The 18,745-nt window shown below is 37.0% G+C and overlaps 1 protein-coding gene across 6 annotated transcripts in view; it reads left to right on the top strand.

The window, feature by feature from the left end:
* Positions 1-18,745, top strand: part of PDLIM5 (PDZ and LIM domain 5) — a 224,431-nt gene that overhangs the window by 51,418 nt on the left and 154,268 nt on the right. For all 6 annotated transcript variants that reach the window (XM_061164380.1, XM_061164378.1, XM_061164376.1 and 3 more), the window contains one exon: positions 16,574-16,725. In XM_061164380.1, the coding sequence (XP_061020363.1) occupies positions 16,574-16,725 (152 nt within the window). The remainder of the gene's footprint in view (positions 1-16,573; positions 16,726-18,745) is intronic.

Below are 18,745 nucleotides of genomic sequence, written 5' to 3'. Positions count from 1 at the left end.
TGAATTTCCCTTAGAATTTTTTTTGCTTTTGAATACTGGGTTATAGATTTATTCTTGCCCATTTCTGTATCTTCACGTTAAGAAAGAGCTTTTAAGTCTTCTTTCCACAATCCAGCATACTACTCTTCTTTCTACCTGTTTGGTTTTTTTTTAACATTTGTGAATTGGTATACAAACGTATTAAGTCTATAAAAGGTTGCTGGAAACAAATATTCAATCGGCTCTAAGAAATGGAGCTAGTGTTATTGATTCTTTTAAATTTTTATTGAAGTTTAGTTGATTTGCAGTTTGTGTTCGTTTCAAGTGTACAGCAAAGTGAATCAGTTGTGCATATTCATATATCTACTCGTTTTTAGATCTTTTTCCCCCATATAGGCCATTACAGACTATTGAGCAGAGTTCCCTGTGCTATACAGTAGGTCCTTATTAGCTATCTATTTTATATATAGTAGTGTGTATATGTTAATTCCAGCCTCCCAGTTTATCCCTGCCTCTCCTTGTCCCCTGGTAACCATAAGCTTGTTTTCTACGTATTGATTCTTTTTTCATTTGAAGTATACTTGTTATACTAGTGTTATATTAGTTTCAGTTGTACAGCATAGTGATTTGATATTTTTATAAGTATTGCATTAATACTTAAGACATTTGAGCAAGCTCTAGGAGATGGTGAAAGACAGGGAAGCCTAGCGTGCTGCAGCCCATGGGTCACAAAGAATCGGGCACAACAGAGTGACTGAACAACAACAGCAGCTTCCCATACTGCGCAGAGTTATGACCGTGTTATCATAAACTGTGTCCCCTACCCTATGTGTTACATCCCCACGGCTTATTTCTTTTATAATTGGTATTTTGTACCTTTTAGTCACCATCAGCCTTTTCGCCCATCTTCCTACACCCATCCCCTCTTGCAGTGACTAGTTTATTCTCTGTATTTATGAGTCTGTTTCAGTTTTATTATTTGTTCACTATTTTTGTTTTTTAGATTCCACATATAAGTGAAAATGTATGTACAGTATTTGGGCTTTCTCTGTTTGATGTATTCACTTAGCACAGTACCCTCTTGGTTCATCCATGGTATTGCAAATGGAAAGTAACAATCTATTTTATTTGTACACACACACAAACACACCCCCCCCCCACATCTTTATCCATTAATCTATTGATGGACATACTTTGGCTACCATGAACAATGCTGCAATGAACATGGAGGTGCATATATGTTTTCAAATTAGTGTTTTCATTTTTCTTGAATAAATAGTCAAAAGTGGAATTACTGGATTGTGTAATAGTTATGTTTTTAATGTTTTGAGAAGCCTCCATACTGTTTTCTGTTGTACTTTTACCACTTTATTTACATTACCACCAGCAGTGCATGAGGATTACCTTTTCTCCACATCCCCACTAATAATGCCTGTCCTTCTCAAACTACTCTAACAAATTGTTACTGACATTTTTTTATGATTGTGGAGTAATTATCAAGTGAAAATCAGAAAGAGTTCATTCATTTCATCAAATACCTAAATATAGTTTTAGATTTTGGGTGAAGAAAATAATTATAATTGTTTCAACTAGATCTGGGTCATATCTGTGAGTTTTTAGTGTTTTTGTGTGTTTTATGTGCTTTAAGGAGGAACATTTTTGGTTTGAGAATTGCTTTGGTAGGGTAGAATGCCTACTGTCTCTCCATCACTTGTTGCTTCCATACAAAATAAGGTAGAACAAAAAACCCCACTTATTCAAAATATCTTTACTCTTGAAACTTGCTGTTTCAGAGAATTCTCAGTGAAAAATTGTTTCCATCCCATTGTTTTTTTGCCAGAACCATTTTTAGTCCATAAAGTGTGCCTTTGACTGAAGAATCTGTTGCAAGGAATATGTTTCTTACCTGAGTTTTTCCGAGTTATTAGACATCACATGTGAGCACATTGGTTTCTAGTTTAAGTCTATGATGTTGAATAGTGTTGCTGGGGAACTTAATGGACTAGTTTACAGGTTGTTGCTCCTGGAGGAAGTTTTCTAACTCAAATAATATTGTAACATAGTGTGCTATTTTCCATCTTGCTTGGAAGTTGGGGACATGGCTTACAATAATTGCCAGTGAAGCAGAATAACTAACCAGAGGGTTGCCAGATAGATTTTTTTGGAAATGTGTTCTTAATATTTAACTTTTTGAGTAGATATTTGCATATATGGAGGAAATGTTAAGGCAAATGTGTTTTGGAAGAGGTGGAAGAGCATGTTGCTTTTTTCATTTGCTGTCTTTGTCGTTTTGCTTGTGGAATGGAAACTTTTGTAAAACTTGTGAAAAAGTGCCTAGCATAGTGCCTGGCATGTGGTGAATAGTCAATAAATGGTGGTCTTGTAAGTGTTATCTTAATTACACATACTTTTAACAATTGATGATATAACTCTGTTACCTCCCCTTTCCTGTCCCCTCTCCTCCACATAGTTTCTCTCTGTCACACGCATCACACAAACACGCACACACACACATAGAGGCATGCATGCAAGGTATCTTATGTCCTGGTATGTATCATGTACTCACTATTTGCTGAAAGAATGGAATTTTTGTTAGTAATCTAACTCAACGACTTTTAAGTAATATATTGATCTTCTATCATTCAATAGTTGTAGTATTGATATTTTTGATTTATACAAGAAAAACTCTATACAGATGTTTAACCTCTACCTCTACCTTTTTAGATTTACCAGAAAATTCTTCCTTTCTTTAACAATAATGGCTTAGTCTTAATCCTTATATTTAAATGACCCTGGGCTCTTACTCTGAAGGGAGGAGATGGTTTGAGTCGTTGAAGCACTGATGTAGTATGTAGGAAACAGGGTGGAGATGGCACAGCAGACAGTATGCTTGAGGCATGTTCTACAGGCAGACCAAACCTTGGTCCCCTCCACTCGCGCTCTCCCACCTCTATGCAGACTTTGCACTGCTGGGAACAGTGACATTGCTTAATAGACTTTCCCTGACTGCTGTCAACACTATGCCCCCTGCCAAGTCGCATGTTGCCCAGAGCTAAGACACTCATAGTATTCCGGTCGCACTGGAACAAAAATCCTTCAGTGTTGCTCTAATTTCTTTTACACTGAGTTTAAAAAAGGAAAAAAGAAATAATGGTGCTGACATGAGAACATTTCCTTTCCATGTCTAGCTGCTGTTTGTGATCATGTGTTTGCTTTCTGTGGAGGGAATAAAACATCTAGGGTAAATCAATGTTTTGTGACTACAGACCTGCTAGAAGTGCTATACCATCATTTGGTGCTATCTCCATAAAAGCCAACTGTGCAGGCTGGATAACTGGGCTAGAAAAATAAACCTGGGTTGGTAGGAAAAGGCATGGGAGACCCATAAAGGGGTGTTGATGGTAGTTCTGACCTAAACAAAGTGAGATGGAGGGAAAGGATTCCCAGGATTTTTTGTTTCTCTCAACAAATCCCAAGAAGAGTAAATAAAATAATTCCATGTACAGAAATGTTAAATCCCTGGGTCCAAGCGTTGATGAGTCTTAGTTCTGAAAGGCCACAAGCGTACAAAGGAAGCTGAGATTGCAGTTTCAGAGATGGAAATGGGGTGAAGACTTATCTGTCTTCTTTGAGGGATGAGATAAAGTGCATGGTAGAAAAAGCCCAGAAAGGAACCAGGAGTTGACAGGCATGGGTTTCTTGGAAACAGCACGGTATCTAGTAATGATGGTTGTAAATGTAAGCAGTCTTCTAAGAAGACCCACATGAGTTGATGTGGAAGCAACTTGTAGGCTTCAATTCTTCTGAAGTTATTTATCGTCACGTACTATTCTGCTTATTGTATGCCTGACATTTGATTAGTTTATCTGCATGTTTATATATTGATTTTCTCTTTCCTGTTGACTGAAGTGAAGTTCCATGAGGGCAAGGACTCGTTTTGTTTGTTGTATCACCATGTCTAGAATAGCCTGGCACACAGTAGATACCTAGCAAGTATTTGTTAAATGACGGAATAAATGAGTATTTGCTTTCCCCATTAATCTAATAATTTATTGTTGTCGTTAGTATCTGCTCCATATGTCCTCACTCAGTAGATGTATGATGAATGAATGAAGGCATAATTCAGCATTAAATGTCAGAGGGCTCAACTGCTACCAGTAGAAAGAAGATACTTGTTGAGACTAATTCATTCTAAAAGAAAAACTCATTTGGGATCTGAAAAAGTAGATAAAACTAGAGTCTCTTCTCTCCTAATTAGCTCCAAAATCCAACCTTTTGAGTTTCTATTGTTGACACAGTTTCAGGTTTTTGAAAAGCACCCGTGTTTGCCATTTTAGTGTTTTATAATAGAGAAATAAGAGTAAAGAGTAATATGTATGAAGTAATTGGAGAACAACACAAAATTTACTTTAGTGCCTGAGTAATGGATACTAATTGTAATGACTGTAGACTAATGAGAGGTTGTAAAGTCTTTGTAAATATTTATTATGGTTTATAGTTGAAAGAGACCCTAGAACATTTGATCCAACTCTCTTTACAGCTGAGCAGAATGAGGCCAGAGGGGTAAGTGATTTGCCGAAGGTCACAGGGTTTGTTAGTAGTAGAACTATAATTACCCTCAGGTTTCTTTTACAAAACTAAGGATTGCAAGGGTGTGGATAATAGACACTATCATACAAAGTTTGCAGAATTGTAAATGTCTGCAAATATTCTTGTATGCCAGTCTAGAGTCATGGATCAAACATTTTAATGTGCATACCTTTTTAGAAATAATTCCTAAAGAAAAAGTCAGATAAGTGTGCCAAAATAAAGGTACAGTATTTTTCATCACTTTAACATGAGCCCCCAAAGTAGAAATAGGTTGAATTATTAAATAATAGCCTATTTGCAAAATACCTTTAATTTCCTGTGTGGTGACTCATCAGATGTTTATTGTGTGTTACGTTTAAGTCTTTGTACGATGAACTTAAAAAGAAAGAAAAGATATAGTCCTTACCTAGGAGGAGCATTCTTGCTGACCTGCTCACCTGCCAACTGTCAGTTACAGATTGAGATGAAATAAGGTTAGAAATGAAGAGTAAGTATCTAGGAACTGTCATAGTTGGACAGAGCAATTTTATGTCTGTTGAGTCTGATGATAAATAATTTTGTCTTTTATTTTGAGTGATTTCTTTGAGTTTGTTTTTTCAGTACTTTATTGTAGATCACAGAAGAATTGGTAAAGGCAAATGTGGGTGGGAGGGGACTTCTGCATAAGTGGTGTCCACCACAGATGGTTCGAGGAGCACTGCTTTCTGGAGAGCTGCATACAGTTGGGAAAAGTGAAATAGTAGAAACCAGTAGATGAGGGGAAGGGCCATGCCTGTTCTCAGAATTCAGTATTGAAGGTAGTGCCTCATTGAAATAGACCCTTATTAAATGCTAGTGATTTATGCTATGAAGGTTTTAAAAGCGAGTCCCCATTTTGTTAAGGTACACTTACCTGCCATTTAGGCTTTCCTGGTGGCTCAGGCAGTAAAGAATCCACCTGCAAAGCGGGAGACCTGGGTTTGATCCCTGGGTCATGAAGATCCCCCAGAAAAGGGAATGGCAACCCACTCTAGTGTGCATGTCTGGGAAATCCCCATGGACAAAGGAGACTGGCAGGCTACAGTCCATGGGATCTCAAGAGTCGGACACGACGGAGTGACTAACTCTTTAACTTACTTGCCATTACCACATGGAATTATGATTTTCTGCCACTTTGCATAAATATTAATAATTCTCTTCTGAGTTATTAAATTTTCTTGATGCTGACAGACTTTTTTTGTTTTGTTTTGAAACATGTTTAGCTTGTGGGTTTTTTTTTTTTTTTTGTGGAATCCATCTGGATACATCTTTTTTTTTTTTTATTAGTTGGAGGCTAATTACTTCACAACATTTCAGTGGGTTTTGTCATACATTGATAAGAATCAGCCATAGATTTACACGTATTCCCCATCCCTATCTCCCCTCCTACCTCCCTCTCCACCTGATTCCTCTGGGTCTTCCCAGTGCACCAGGCCCGAGCACTTGTCTCATGCATCCCACCTGGGCTGGTGATCTGTTGAAAGCTTGTGATTTGTTTCCTTGTCATCGAAATAAGCTAACACTGGTGGTTTAGGAACCACGCTTTGAGAAACACTGTTCTAAGGTTTCATTAAATCATTAGTTCTTAACATTTGGTCATAGGTGCCTTTGAGAATTTGGGGAAAGCCGTGGGCCAACTCAGTGGAAAATACATGTATACTTGACAATTTGCATACAATTTTGAGGGGGATTCATCTCATCATTGAAAAGAACCTTATGAGAAGGGAGGGTTGAAATGTGTGAATTTCAGTTAATCTGTTCTCAGGTAAACTTACAGTTGACTAAAATGGTTTTGAACCTTTACAGCTCTCTGTGACATTTCTTATCGTGTTCCTTATTATTGTAGAGTGGACTACATAGAAACATTAATTTCTCTGTAAGTAACAAATTTGTTTGATTTTGAGATGTTTGTGGAGGTACTCTTTTTTAACAAACCACCATGCTTTTCACATTTCCGGTAGAATTATATTCACACATTAACTGCAAAGCGCAGGACTTTTTAAAATACGTATGGATTAACTATAAAATGAAAATGCTTTGTGGCGTATTAATAGTGAATTACAGTTTAAGAAGGCATGTTTCTGTTTTGTTAGGTCACTCTGTAGATAATAATAAAGATATTATTTCAATTAAGAAGGAATCATTGTGGACATACATTTAGACTGCTAAAACAAACATGTTTGAACTAGATGGCTCAGTGGCTACGTAAGGAAGGAGGCGTAATCACTTCCTTTCTTCTGTTTGGTTTTGTAAGACATAATGACACATACTTTGAGGTATTCTCTTCATTGCTACCATATAAGGTGGATTCTCAGACTTTTGGGTAAAATTGATTACAGTTTGACTCATAAGCCAAAATAAAGTCCATGGTTAAAATAACCAGTGCTCACAGAGTCAGGAGTTTATAGACTTAAGAGAGACATCAGTGATTGCTTGCTTTATTTCACCATTCTAACCTGCAGAAAGCAAAATCACTTTATTGCAAACAAAAGATGTTAAAGTGAATTCAAAGTAACCTCCAATTTTAAGGGGGTATGTTCATATTACACATTCAGGCTGGAGATAGACATTCTGTATGTTGCTGAGTTGCATTTGTAGGCTGATTGAGGCGCCAACACTCTGTAACGATAAACAGCCCGAGACAGAACATCTTTGAGTGCTGAGTAATGTAGAGCAGATTAGCAAGACTGGAGTGATAGTGAATAAACTGGGACTTGGAAGTAAAAAAGAGTATTTCTCACATGTTCTTCTGCTCACCTGAGTGGCTGAAAACTCTGACCATTTTTGTTTATTTGTGATATTTCTTGGTGATTGAGTAGCATTCATGATTTGTCAGGAAAGCAAGTTCTGTGAATTCTCATTTGGAGTTGTGTTCATTCAGTCTTAGGTTTTTATGGGGTATGGTAGTGTAAAGAATCACATTCTCAGTATTCTGGGAAGCATGTGGGAGATAAATACCTGGGTACTTTCAACCATAGGTTTCTATCTGGAGTCAGATTATTTATTCTACAGTTGGTACTACCAGAAAATAAATTTTAAAGCAAAATTAAATATTGTCCACTAATTAGGTATTTTTTATTTTATTTTTTATTTTTTTAGGTATTTTTTAAAATGAGATTTTTCTCTTTGCTTTCTTCTGTCTCATGAAGGTCCTTTGGTCAGATTGATAGAATTTTTTTTTAGTATATGTATTTCTCTGAATTTTGGTAATGGCACTTAGAAAAACAAGAGCTTTTACTTTCCCAGGATTTAGTTCCCATGGCTTTTGGACATGGAAAATTTCTGTTAGTGTTTCTTTCTCTAGCTGTCATAGTTATGTTCCTTTTTTACATTTACTAGCCTGATGGCATTCCTGTCATACCCATGGTTTTAAGGTCACATGTTTCCAAACATCCCATATTTGTTGAAAATATGCAGAAGGTTGAAATTGGCACATTGGTGATAACTCATTACATAGGTACCTATTTCCTACTTGTTACCTGTAGCATGTAATAGGATCAATACCAAAGTAAATTTCTTTTGAACCAGCATAAATTGTTGTCAGTAAACAACTGATTTATGTTATCTGTATTGTAAAATGATCTTTGTAATGTTCTTGGGCACATATATTTTCAAAAAGTAATTTTTATTGCTGGCACCTATTTTCTGAGATTTGTAACTACTGACTTATTTTCAAGGGAAGACAAGTAAGAGATTTTTTTGTACATATTGAGAATTCCCTATGATTTGGAAGGATACTTTTCATTAGAGAATTCTAAGGTAGTACTGGAGTCACTGCTTTAGTTATACATTTTGCCTTTTTATGAAGAATCTTTGTGCAGTATAGCAGCTGTATTAAACGTGCATTTTATAGATAAATCTTAGGTAGTTAGATTTATTTAAAATGTTATCTGCCATGTTGGCTCCTAATTTTTAAAAATGAAAGCTATATAATGCTTTCTTTGATTTTGTTTGTTTTTTTTTTACTATGAGTTCAATGATTGGTTTGTTTCTATGATATACTATTAAGAGGTGATAGCTATGGGGGAGGATTAGTTTGACAGGTATGTCTATAAAGCCTGTGAATGCTAAGTAGTTCACTGCTTTGTGGATAAAATAGATTTTCTCTTCAGTGCATCTTAGAGATTCTCATCTAAGTGATATGCTCTCTTGAGATAATATTTACTTTTGATGCGGTTTTCTAAGGATGTGATGCTACTTTCTTCTTCTGTTAAAAAGTTTAAAGAAGAAATACTGTTGGAACTACAAATTTGTATACAGGCTAAGCATTTGGGAGAAGTTTAGTTGTAAATTTTACTTGAGTCCAGTAAAGTTAATGACACATTTAATGGCATACATAAATATTACTCTGAGTTAATTGGCTCTGCATCATAGTTATTAATTATAGTTGTATAGATTATTTTATCATAATTGTTCAAATCAAAGTATAAGACCTTCTTGCTTCTTTAATTACTATTTTGCTGTTGTATTCAATTTGCATATTATTTTGTACAAACTCAGTGATGTACAACACACTCAGAGAGAAGGCCTGGACCCCAAACCTGGGACATCTCATAACTTTCTTCGTTCATGTACTTGGTTCCCTGTTCTGCCTTCCCAGGGCCCTCCCTTGTGATGTGTTCTTTTGTCTTCTTTCCTTCCCTGACCCCTAACTCAGGATTTCTTCACCAATATCACCTTATTGATTCTTGCTCTTTGGCCTTTTGGTACAGCGCCAGACTGTCGTGGGTGCTGATAATGAGGCCACCATCCTGTGGGAACAGAGTTTGAAAAATTCAGACTTGAATAGTAGTAAGCAGGGAGGGAGGGCCTGTGAGCTGGGGTTCTGATTCAGCATTGTATCAAGCTCTTTGGCTAAGTGAAGAGAAAATTTAGGCTTAGAGAAGCAGAGGGAAGAGAAGAGGGCTGTTTGGTCTTCCTTTAAGTAGGAAAGGGAAAAATAAGCCTGACTGGTCAGCTGGAAAAGTTGTCTCCCCTGCCCTGTAGGTCCTTGAAGTAGGTGACCAGCATGTGTGAGTTGATGGCGTATTATGGTAACGACAGTGAGCATTTACGGTGTGTGGTGTGAGCTGTGTGGTATGTGTGTGTTAGTTGCTCAGCCGTGTCTGACTCTTTGCCACCCCGTGGACTGTAGCCCACCAGGCTTCCCTGACCATGGAATTCTCCAGGCAAGAATACTGGAGTGGGTAGCCGTTCTCTTCTCCAGGGGATCTTCTTGACCCAGGAATCGAACCTTCATCTCCTGTATTGCAGGCAGATTCTTTACCATCTTAGCCACCAGGGAAACCCATGTGCTCTGCTGGGGCCTCACTTAATCTGCTCAGTAGCTCTTGAGGCAAGTGAAACCGTAGTCCGCATTTTCAGGAAGAAATATCTGAAGCCTCGAGAAGCCTGGTAAACTCATGGTGCACACTTAATAGAGGACCAAGCATAATATGAACTCACGTTCACTTAACTTCTGAATCTTTTCCTGAAACTGTGTTCTTGCCGTGCGGACAGAGGCAAGTCACTTAATCCCTTTGCAGTTCTCTTTTCCCATCCACTGAGCAGAGTAAAACTACCTGATAGTGGTGGGGGATGATAATGGGTCTCCCAGGATCCTTCACTTGCTGTTGGTGCTCAGTAAGTAGTTTTATTTACTTTTTCTGGGTCATTTCTTTCTCAGGACAGAAAGCGTGACAGGAGCTATCCATCCAAAATGACTGAAGAAAATTTACCTTTGGGTATTTCCCAGTCGCAGCAAGATGAGGGAAGCCCAAGTCTGTGATGCCATTTCCTCTTATATCTTCCCCCCACATCACGCACACATGGGTGCACATGAACACACAGTCACACATACACACACAGTCTGTCCATCTGCTTACTGAAGGCTGGGCTTTCTTTTCAAGAGAGGACTTCTTATAATTCATAATTAAAAGGGTTAAAGTGTAGCCCTAAGGGTGAGGTTTAGATCCAAGTGCAGGTGATTAATTTTAGATCCTTTCTTATCTAAGTTAATGGGGAGGCTCAGTAAAGATCCCATTCTCTCTTGAAGAGCAGATAGTTATCCTGCTTTCTGCATCAATAAACCGAAGCTCAGAGGTTGTTCCTCAGAGGTTGTTCCAACATCTGCAGCCATATCTGCTTGCAACTTAAGTGAGACCACAAAGCAGTGTTTTTAAAGAAGCATACAGCTAAAATTAAGTTTATGGAAAATTGGACAGCAGTACTGAAAAATGTATTTGAAGATCAAAAGAGAAGCATTTGTTTGTGATTAGTTTGATTTATTCTGGACCAGACCCAGGAGCCTCCTTTGACTGCTTCCTTCCTACACATTGTGCATTTATGAAATACACACATACTTATAGCTGTCATATAATATGGACAAGATTTATTGGTGACAGAAAGTTGTTACTGACTGCCTCAAACAAATGCAAGCTACTTAGACTTGCCACAACAAAGAAGAAATGAACTATGCAAATAACAAGTGACCTTGTAGTCTTTTCTTAGCTGCTCACAATTTATAATAGTGATACATCCTACCCAATTAAGGGGGAGATTTCATCTTTCTATTGAGTGGCTGCCTTGAGGAAGTAGTTCTGGGGATAAATAAAAGGTCATGGGAGTTCTCAATGAGACGCCATCTTTAACAGTTTTACATTTGTTTCTATGCATTGGGCCTTTTCCACTGTCATTAGTTTAGGCTTTTCTGCTCTTTAAATTAGTGAGTAGAAAGCCTAAATATTGAATAATAAAGATGGTTAGAGATTTAGAAAATACGTTCATGTCAGAAACTCAAAATAATTAATATTACTAAGCTCAAAAAAACTGTAGGCAAAAAGGAGTTTGGCAGTTTAAATAAATAACATGAAGTGTACAGATGGCAATAGACATTTGTTTACATTTCTGATAATTGAGAAAGGTTTGAGATTAAATACAATTAAATTCTTTCTAAGCTAAAACTCCATTACTTTGACCACCGATGTGAAGTGCTGACTCATTGGAAAAGTTCGTGATGCTGGGAAAGGTTGAGGACAAGAGAAGGGAGCAGCAGAGAATGAAATGAATGGATGGCTTCACTGACTCAATAGATGTGAATTTGAGCAAACTCTGGAAAATAGTGAACAGGGAAGCCTAGTCTAGTTCATGGGATCACAAAGAGTCAGACACAGCTTAGTGATTGTACAACAACAACACTGAAAGTTACTAAGGGGAGTTGTGACATCTCTTTGGAAATTCTAGGGAAAATATATTAACTGTGTATCCGAAATGTGTTCACTTAGTTCTGTTGGAAATGTTGTTTGATTTTTGACCTTTCTTAGGTTAGCTCAGCCTAATGTTCAACTGAAGATTCTCATTTTCAGATTAAAATTATTTTTTTCTCTTTGATGAATTAAGTATATTTTGTCAGAATTTAGCATATTAATCTGATGGATGGATTTATTGATTCCTTATTTACTATGGTTTAATCAGATATTTTTCTAATACCTACAATATTCAAGGCTCTTGAGAAGACATAATGTAAAACATGATCCCTGAGGAGCTTGTTTTGAAGTTGTAAACAGGTTGACTACAGATTATAAATTGCTTGTATATCAGGCTTCAACTTTATTCTACATTGTAGGAAGCAGAAAATATTTGAAACCTTTTCACCCTCATTTTATGAATAGTTGACATGATGGCACTCTTCAGTGTGAGATGGCAGTTGGGCCACCATTATGGAAATAAGATGAAGGAAATGGCACGGAATTTGGAGAGTTTGGCAGTACGGAGGTCTTTAGAAAACTCTTGCTTTAGACAGCAGGCAAGATCAAGGTGACAGACGACCAGGGTATATGGACTGGCATGAGAGGGGAAAGGAAGATCAACAAAATTTAGCAATTTCCCTGGATGTGGTACCCAAGGAAAAGGCAGAATTCACAAGGGCTATACGATTTCTATGCCGCATGCTTTAAAAAGAAGGGTGGCAGAGTAAAAGCAGTCCTAAACAGATAGGTAATTATGAGACATTGGATCTGAACATCTTGGGATCGTAGCATCTCAGAATCTAGTAGGCTACTGGATCAAAGGAGTGAGAAAAATGTTATCCAGTGTGTGACATTTGATTAAATTATTTACTTAATTGTTCACTACCTTTATATTACTATTGGACTGGGGATATTTAAATTGCTTTTGTTGGGTACATTTTGTGCAAATGCCCATAGGTTTCAGTCTTTCTTTTTAAAGGCTACGTCTTATGTTAGGAATTGTGAAGTAGGTAATTTAGCTGTGTTCTGTTTGTGGTTAGAAAAATTTCTTTTTTTATGCTTACTCTTCTTGGTTAGAACAATCTAGGATAAATAATGTAAACATAATTTTGTTTCCATAATTTTGCCTCTTTATCAGGATTCAAATTTCAGTTCATTTATTTTAGTAGGGAATAGATGTTTCTTTGTCCTACCAACAAAATTGTTCAGATATGACTTTTGTTTTAGGATTAGAGTTATACCTTTGTACAGATAGTTCACAGATAGATAACCTTTTAAGACTGGAAGGAACCATAAAAGGCCTTTAACATCATCTAGTACAGCCGCCACATTTCTTGGGTTAGTAATCTGAGATCAAGAGAAAATAATAACAGATAACATTTATTAAGCTCTTATCTCACATAATCTTTATAAACCCCTACAAGTAAGTCCCATGGAGAGCAATGACATCGCTATTACAGCTTTAGGAATTGTTTTCTTGGTAAATGTCCTTTATAATTTAAACAGTTCAGCTCTGTGCAGGAGAGAGTAACAGTATGCTATTTAATTAAATAATTAATATTTATATTAATAAAAATACTAATTATTAAAAGACATTTCACACCTATTATTCAATACAGTAAAGCTGTAGTATTTAATGTAGGTATTATTATTTTTAAAGACTTTTTCTTACTCTCGACACATACACATTTTAATAAATGTTTCTGTCTATATAGTATTTTAAAATATACTTAATAAAATTCTATCTTAGTGTTTTTTTTTCTTGATCCTGTGGTCCTGGAATTCAAATTAGATTCATTTAATTTTTATTGAATTTTGGTATTACTTTGTCAGTCACATGGTATATAATAAAATGTGTGTCTATATGTATGTGTATATATATATATATATATATACACACACACACACACGTGTATAGAATATAGCTATGTTGATCAATTTGATATGTGTTAAATTTTAATCTGTTTTGCTACTCTGGAAATTTTATTTCTTTGTTGTCCACATTTCATTAACTTTTGTTACCTCTAACTATCTGAGCAGCTGAGAGGAGTTGTTTGTTTACATTAGTACAATGATGAAAACAAAATCACTACAGTTGACACTTGAACTCTTAGAGATTAAAGGCACTGACCCTCTGTGAAATTGAAAATCTGCCTGTAATTTATAGTCTGTCCTCTGTCTATACAGTTTGGTTCCTCCATATCTGTGGTTCTGCATCCCTGGATTCAACCAACCATGGATTGTGTAGTACTGTTGTATTCACTATTGAAAAAAATCCACATATAAGTGGACCCATGCAGTTCAAACTCATGTTGATCAAGTGTCAACTCTATGTACTACATTTATATTATAATAGAGAATATCTCATTGAAAGGCTTGAAGTCTTTTTTTATGCTCTGTATCTGCTGGATTTTATATGTGTGCTGTGTGTGGTAAGTTGCCGCAGTCACGTCCCGTCTTTGAGACTCCGTGGACTGTAGCCTGCCAGGCTTCTCTGTCCATGGAGTTCTGCAGGCAAGAATACTGGAGTGGGTTGCCATTTCCTACTCTAGGGAATTTTCCCGACCCGGAGATGGAACCTGAGTCTCTTAGATCATCTCCTGCATTGGCAGGCAGGTTCTTTGCCACTAGCACCATCTGGGAAGCCTAGGCTTTACATATCCTTGCTCAAATAGATATTTTTTCTTACTAATTTCTAGAACCTTGTCCATCATTTGATAGTTATATGTTAAATGAAATAGAGTTCAAATTGAAAATCTTAGTTCTTCCTGACTTCATAATGTATAACAAACAATAGATTTTGCCTGTGTTAGATAACATATGGCATCCATTCATTGAGCATATTATTTTATGAAGGTCTGTAGTGTTAGGCACACTTTAGCTTTAGGGTAGTGGGAGAGAAACACAGATATGGGCCTGCCTGCATGGATCTGATAGTCAATGCTGTTTCCTTGATTTTAGATCCAAATAGTTGTTCTTGTACACTAGGATTTATATGCCTTGATCATTATTTTTAAGGAAAGAATTAGAGAATTGATAGTAATCAAAACCTACAGAACATACAGTATTCATTTGTATTATTGCTTTGCTTCCAAATTATGAGTTCCAGCACTCAGCCGTTGTTCAGTTTGCTGAGGGATGTTTTTCTTTTAGTCAAATAGCAATTTTAGTAAAATGTGCTCTAAAACATTTAGTTTTTTAAAAGTTGTGGTAAAACGTACTTATCATAAAAGACATTTTAGCCATTTTTTAAGTGCACAATTCATTAATTGCTTTTACAGTGTTGTGTTTGTAAAGAACCCACCTGCTAATGCAGGAAATGTGAGAGACGTGAGTTCGATCCCTGGGTTGGGAAAATCCCTGGAGGAGGGCATGTCAGCCCACTCCAGTACTCTTGCCTGGAGAATCCCACGGACACAGGAGCCTGGTGTGTACAGTCCACAGGGTTGCACAGAACTGGACACGACTGAGCGACTCAGCACCACTCCACAGTGCTTACAGCCATCACCACTATGCACTTCCAGAATTTTTGTTCATCCCAAGTAGAAACTCTGCTTGAGATCTTTACTTCTAATTTTTAGAGAAAGTGGGCTTCCCTGGTGGCTCAGTGGTGAAGAATCCGCCTGTCAGACAGATGTATGTTCTATCCCTGGGTCAGAAAGATTCCTAGGAGAAGGAAATAGCAACCCACTCCAGTGTTCTTGCCTGGCAACTCCCATGGACAGAGGAGCCTGGCAGGCTATAGTCTGTGAGGTCACAAAGAGTCAGACATGATTTAGGGACTAAACAACAATAATATTAGAGAAATTACAACAACACCGTTAGAGAAATACTGCTTATTTTCTTCCTTTTTCGGGTCTAGTCTCAAGAATATGGCTTCTTCCAGCAACCCATGTTTAGTGTGACCTACTTGTATTTAACTGAATTCTGAGCTTGTCATTTTAATTAGAATGGTTCCTTTTGGTTTGTACTTGTTCCTTATTTCTGAGTATCTATTAAAAATGCTTCATCTTCCATTTTACTGTCATTTTATATTTATTTGCTCCTTTTGGAGCAATGAAATAGATCCATATGGAGTTTAAAGGAGATCAAATTAAATGTAAACATGTATAACGTTTTGTAAGGAAGGGAAGAAAGATTGGAAATTAAAGACTGTGGTACACAATAAAGTCTGACAGTCTCAGACACAACTGGTTTTCTTCCCCTCCTGCTAAATGCCTGGAACAAGAAGCCTGTCCAACATAAAAGATATTTGGACCTGTGATCTAAAAGAGTTCAGTCCCTCAAACACTGGTCACGAATTGGACTCAACAGGAAGGATTGTTAGTATATCCTTCATCTGTATTAATCTTTGTGCTGAAACAAAAATACAGCTGTTTAAAAGAGTTTTAAAAATTATTTCCAAAAGAGTATTAAATACCCTATTCAGATTACTTTTTTTCCCCTAAAATGTGGTTTCCTTGGCTACTTCTCTTCCTCATTTGTAACAATCACACACTCCTGTTACACAATAAAGAAATGGAGAAAATACCAAAGACTCTTTCAGACAATTATTTTAGAGTCTTAGACAGCAAATAAAAATTTAAGAAAATAAGTGTAAAAGTCATTTAAATTTTTACTTTACCTGTTAAGTAAGAAAATTTGTATTACTTTGTCTAGTAGTATATGAGTATATTTTTCTTTTGATATGACAACAATATAATTTTCATCTGTGTTTATTTTTAAAGAATGACGGTCCTAATGAAATATATTTTTTACAGCTAAAAGATGGTGGCAAAGCATCCCAGGCAAACGTAAGAATAGGCGATGTGGTTCTCAGCATTGATGGAATAAGTGCCCATGGCATGACTCATCTGGAAGCCCAGAACAAGATTAAGGGTTGTACAGGCTCTTTGAATATGACTCTGCAAAGGTAAATTTTTTTCATTTGGTTCTGATACAGAAAACAACACTGATGAACGTGTTTTTGTGTGTCTGATTCATGGTGTTAAGTAAGAAGCAGTTTCTACTGCCTTTGTTTCAGGTAGATAAATAAGAAATAGACAGACTTTTACATTGGGTATTGAGCAGTATGAGAACTGGTGAAAGCTTTGGTTATAAGGCATGTATTTGCATACTCATAACTATTGTGTGTACAGTTTCATAGAGTTTAAGAATTTCTGCAATTTCTCAGTGGAATGCAGCCTAAGGATTCTTGTTATAGGGTAAAACTCTTGACCTTAATATTCTGGCAGTGTATTAGAAGGTATTCTTTTAAAATATTTGGCTTTTCTTTTACCATAAGTATGTTTTTTGCCTTTCATCCCTGATAGAAAAATATAATTTTAATATATTTATTTGAGGTCCTAATTTTCTGAACTTAGTTTGGCTTCAGTTTTAAAATAGATAAACATTTTGTTGATTATATTATATCAGGTCTTTTCAGCATCCCAACCTTTGAACTGTATTGAGATCAGCTAAATTGCTTCTTAAAAATACTGCTAGGAAACTAGTACAGCCACTATGGAGAACAGTGTGGAGATTTCTTAAAAAACTGGAAATAGAACTGCCATATGACCCAGCAATCCCACTTCTGGGCATACACACCGAGGAAACCAGAATTGAAAGAGACACGTGCACCCCAATGTTCATTGCAGCACTGTTTACAATAGCCAGGACATGGAAACAACCTAGATGCCCATCAGCAGACAAGTGGATAAGAAAGCTGTGGTACATATACACAATGGAATATTACCCAGCTATTAAAAAGAATGCATTTGAATCAGTTCTAATGAGGTGGATGAAACTGGAGCCTATTATACAGAGTGAAGTAAGTCAGGAAGAAAAATACCAATACAATATATTAATGCATATATATGGGGTTTAGAAAGATGGTAATGATGACCCTATTTGTGAGACAGCAAAAGAGACCCAAATGTAAAGAACAGACTTTTGGACTCTGTGGGAGAAGGCAAGGGTGGGATGATTTGAGAGAATAGCATTGAAACATCTATATTATCATATGTGAAATAGATCGCCAGTCCAGGTTCGATGCATGAGACAGGGTGCTCAGGGCTGGTGCACTGGGATGACCCTGGGGGATGGGATGGGGAGGAGGGTGGGAGGGGGGTTCAGGATGGGGAACACATGTACACCCATGGCTGATTCATGTCAACGTATGGCAAAAACCCCTACAATATTGTAAAGTAATTAGCCTCCAATTAAAATAAAGAAGAAAAATACTGCTAGGAATCAGAATATCTGGAAGTAAGGACCAAGAATTATATATTAATCAGTTTTCGATGATTATGATGAAATACAAAGTTAGAACCACTTCATATCTTGGGTTGAGGGGAAAGTAGGGGAAAGAGAGAATGGAAGGAAGGTTCTTGAATAATGGCTGTGAACCTGTAGGTTCATAAGAAAGGTAGCTATTCTCTACCAGGTGGTCATAAAGGGTTTTAAGCAAGTCTTGCTTTTGATAATTATATTAATGGAAGGATTGTCTGTTCTATAAAATTTGGAAAATGCCATTTCCCCCCCAAACATATCATGTCTTTGTCATTGTTTAGTCGGTAAGTCATGTCCAACCCTCTTGTGACCCCATGGACTGTGCCCACCAGGCTACCCTGTCCATGGGATTTCCCAGGCAAAAATACTGGAGTGGGTTGCCATTTCCTTCTCCAGAACATCTCATCAGTTCAGTTCAGTTCAGTCACTCAGTCATGTACAACTCTTTGCGACCATGTGAATTGCAGCATGCCAGACCTCCCTGTCCATCACCAGCTCCTGGAGTCTACTCAGACTCATGTCCATTGAGTCGGTGATGCCATCCAGCCATCTCATCCTCTGTCGTCCCCTTCTCCTCCTGCCCTCAATCCCTCCCAGCATCAGGGTCTTTTCCAATGAGTCAGCTCTTCTCATGAGGTGGCCAAAGTATTGGAGTTTTAGCT

This window comes from Dama dama, chromosome 17 (genome assembly GCF_033118175.1).
Source record: "Dama dama isolate Ldn47 chromosome 17, ASM3311817v1, whole genome shotgun sequence".
NCBI lineage: Eukaryota > Metazoa > Chordata > Mammalia > Artiodactyla > Cervidae > Dama > Dama dama.
The sequence above is the reverse complement of the archived record's forward strand: the minus strand, read 5'-3'. Positions and strand labels throughout refer to the sequence as shown.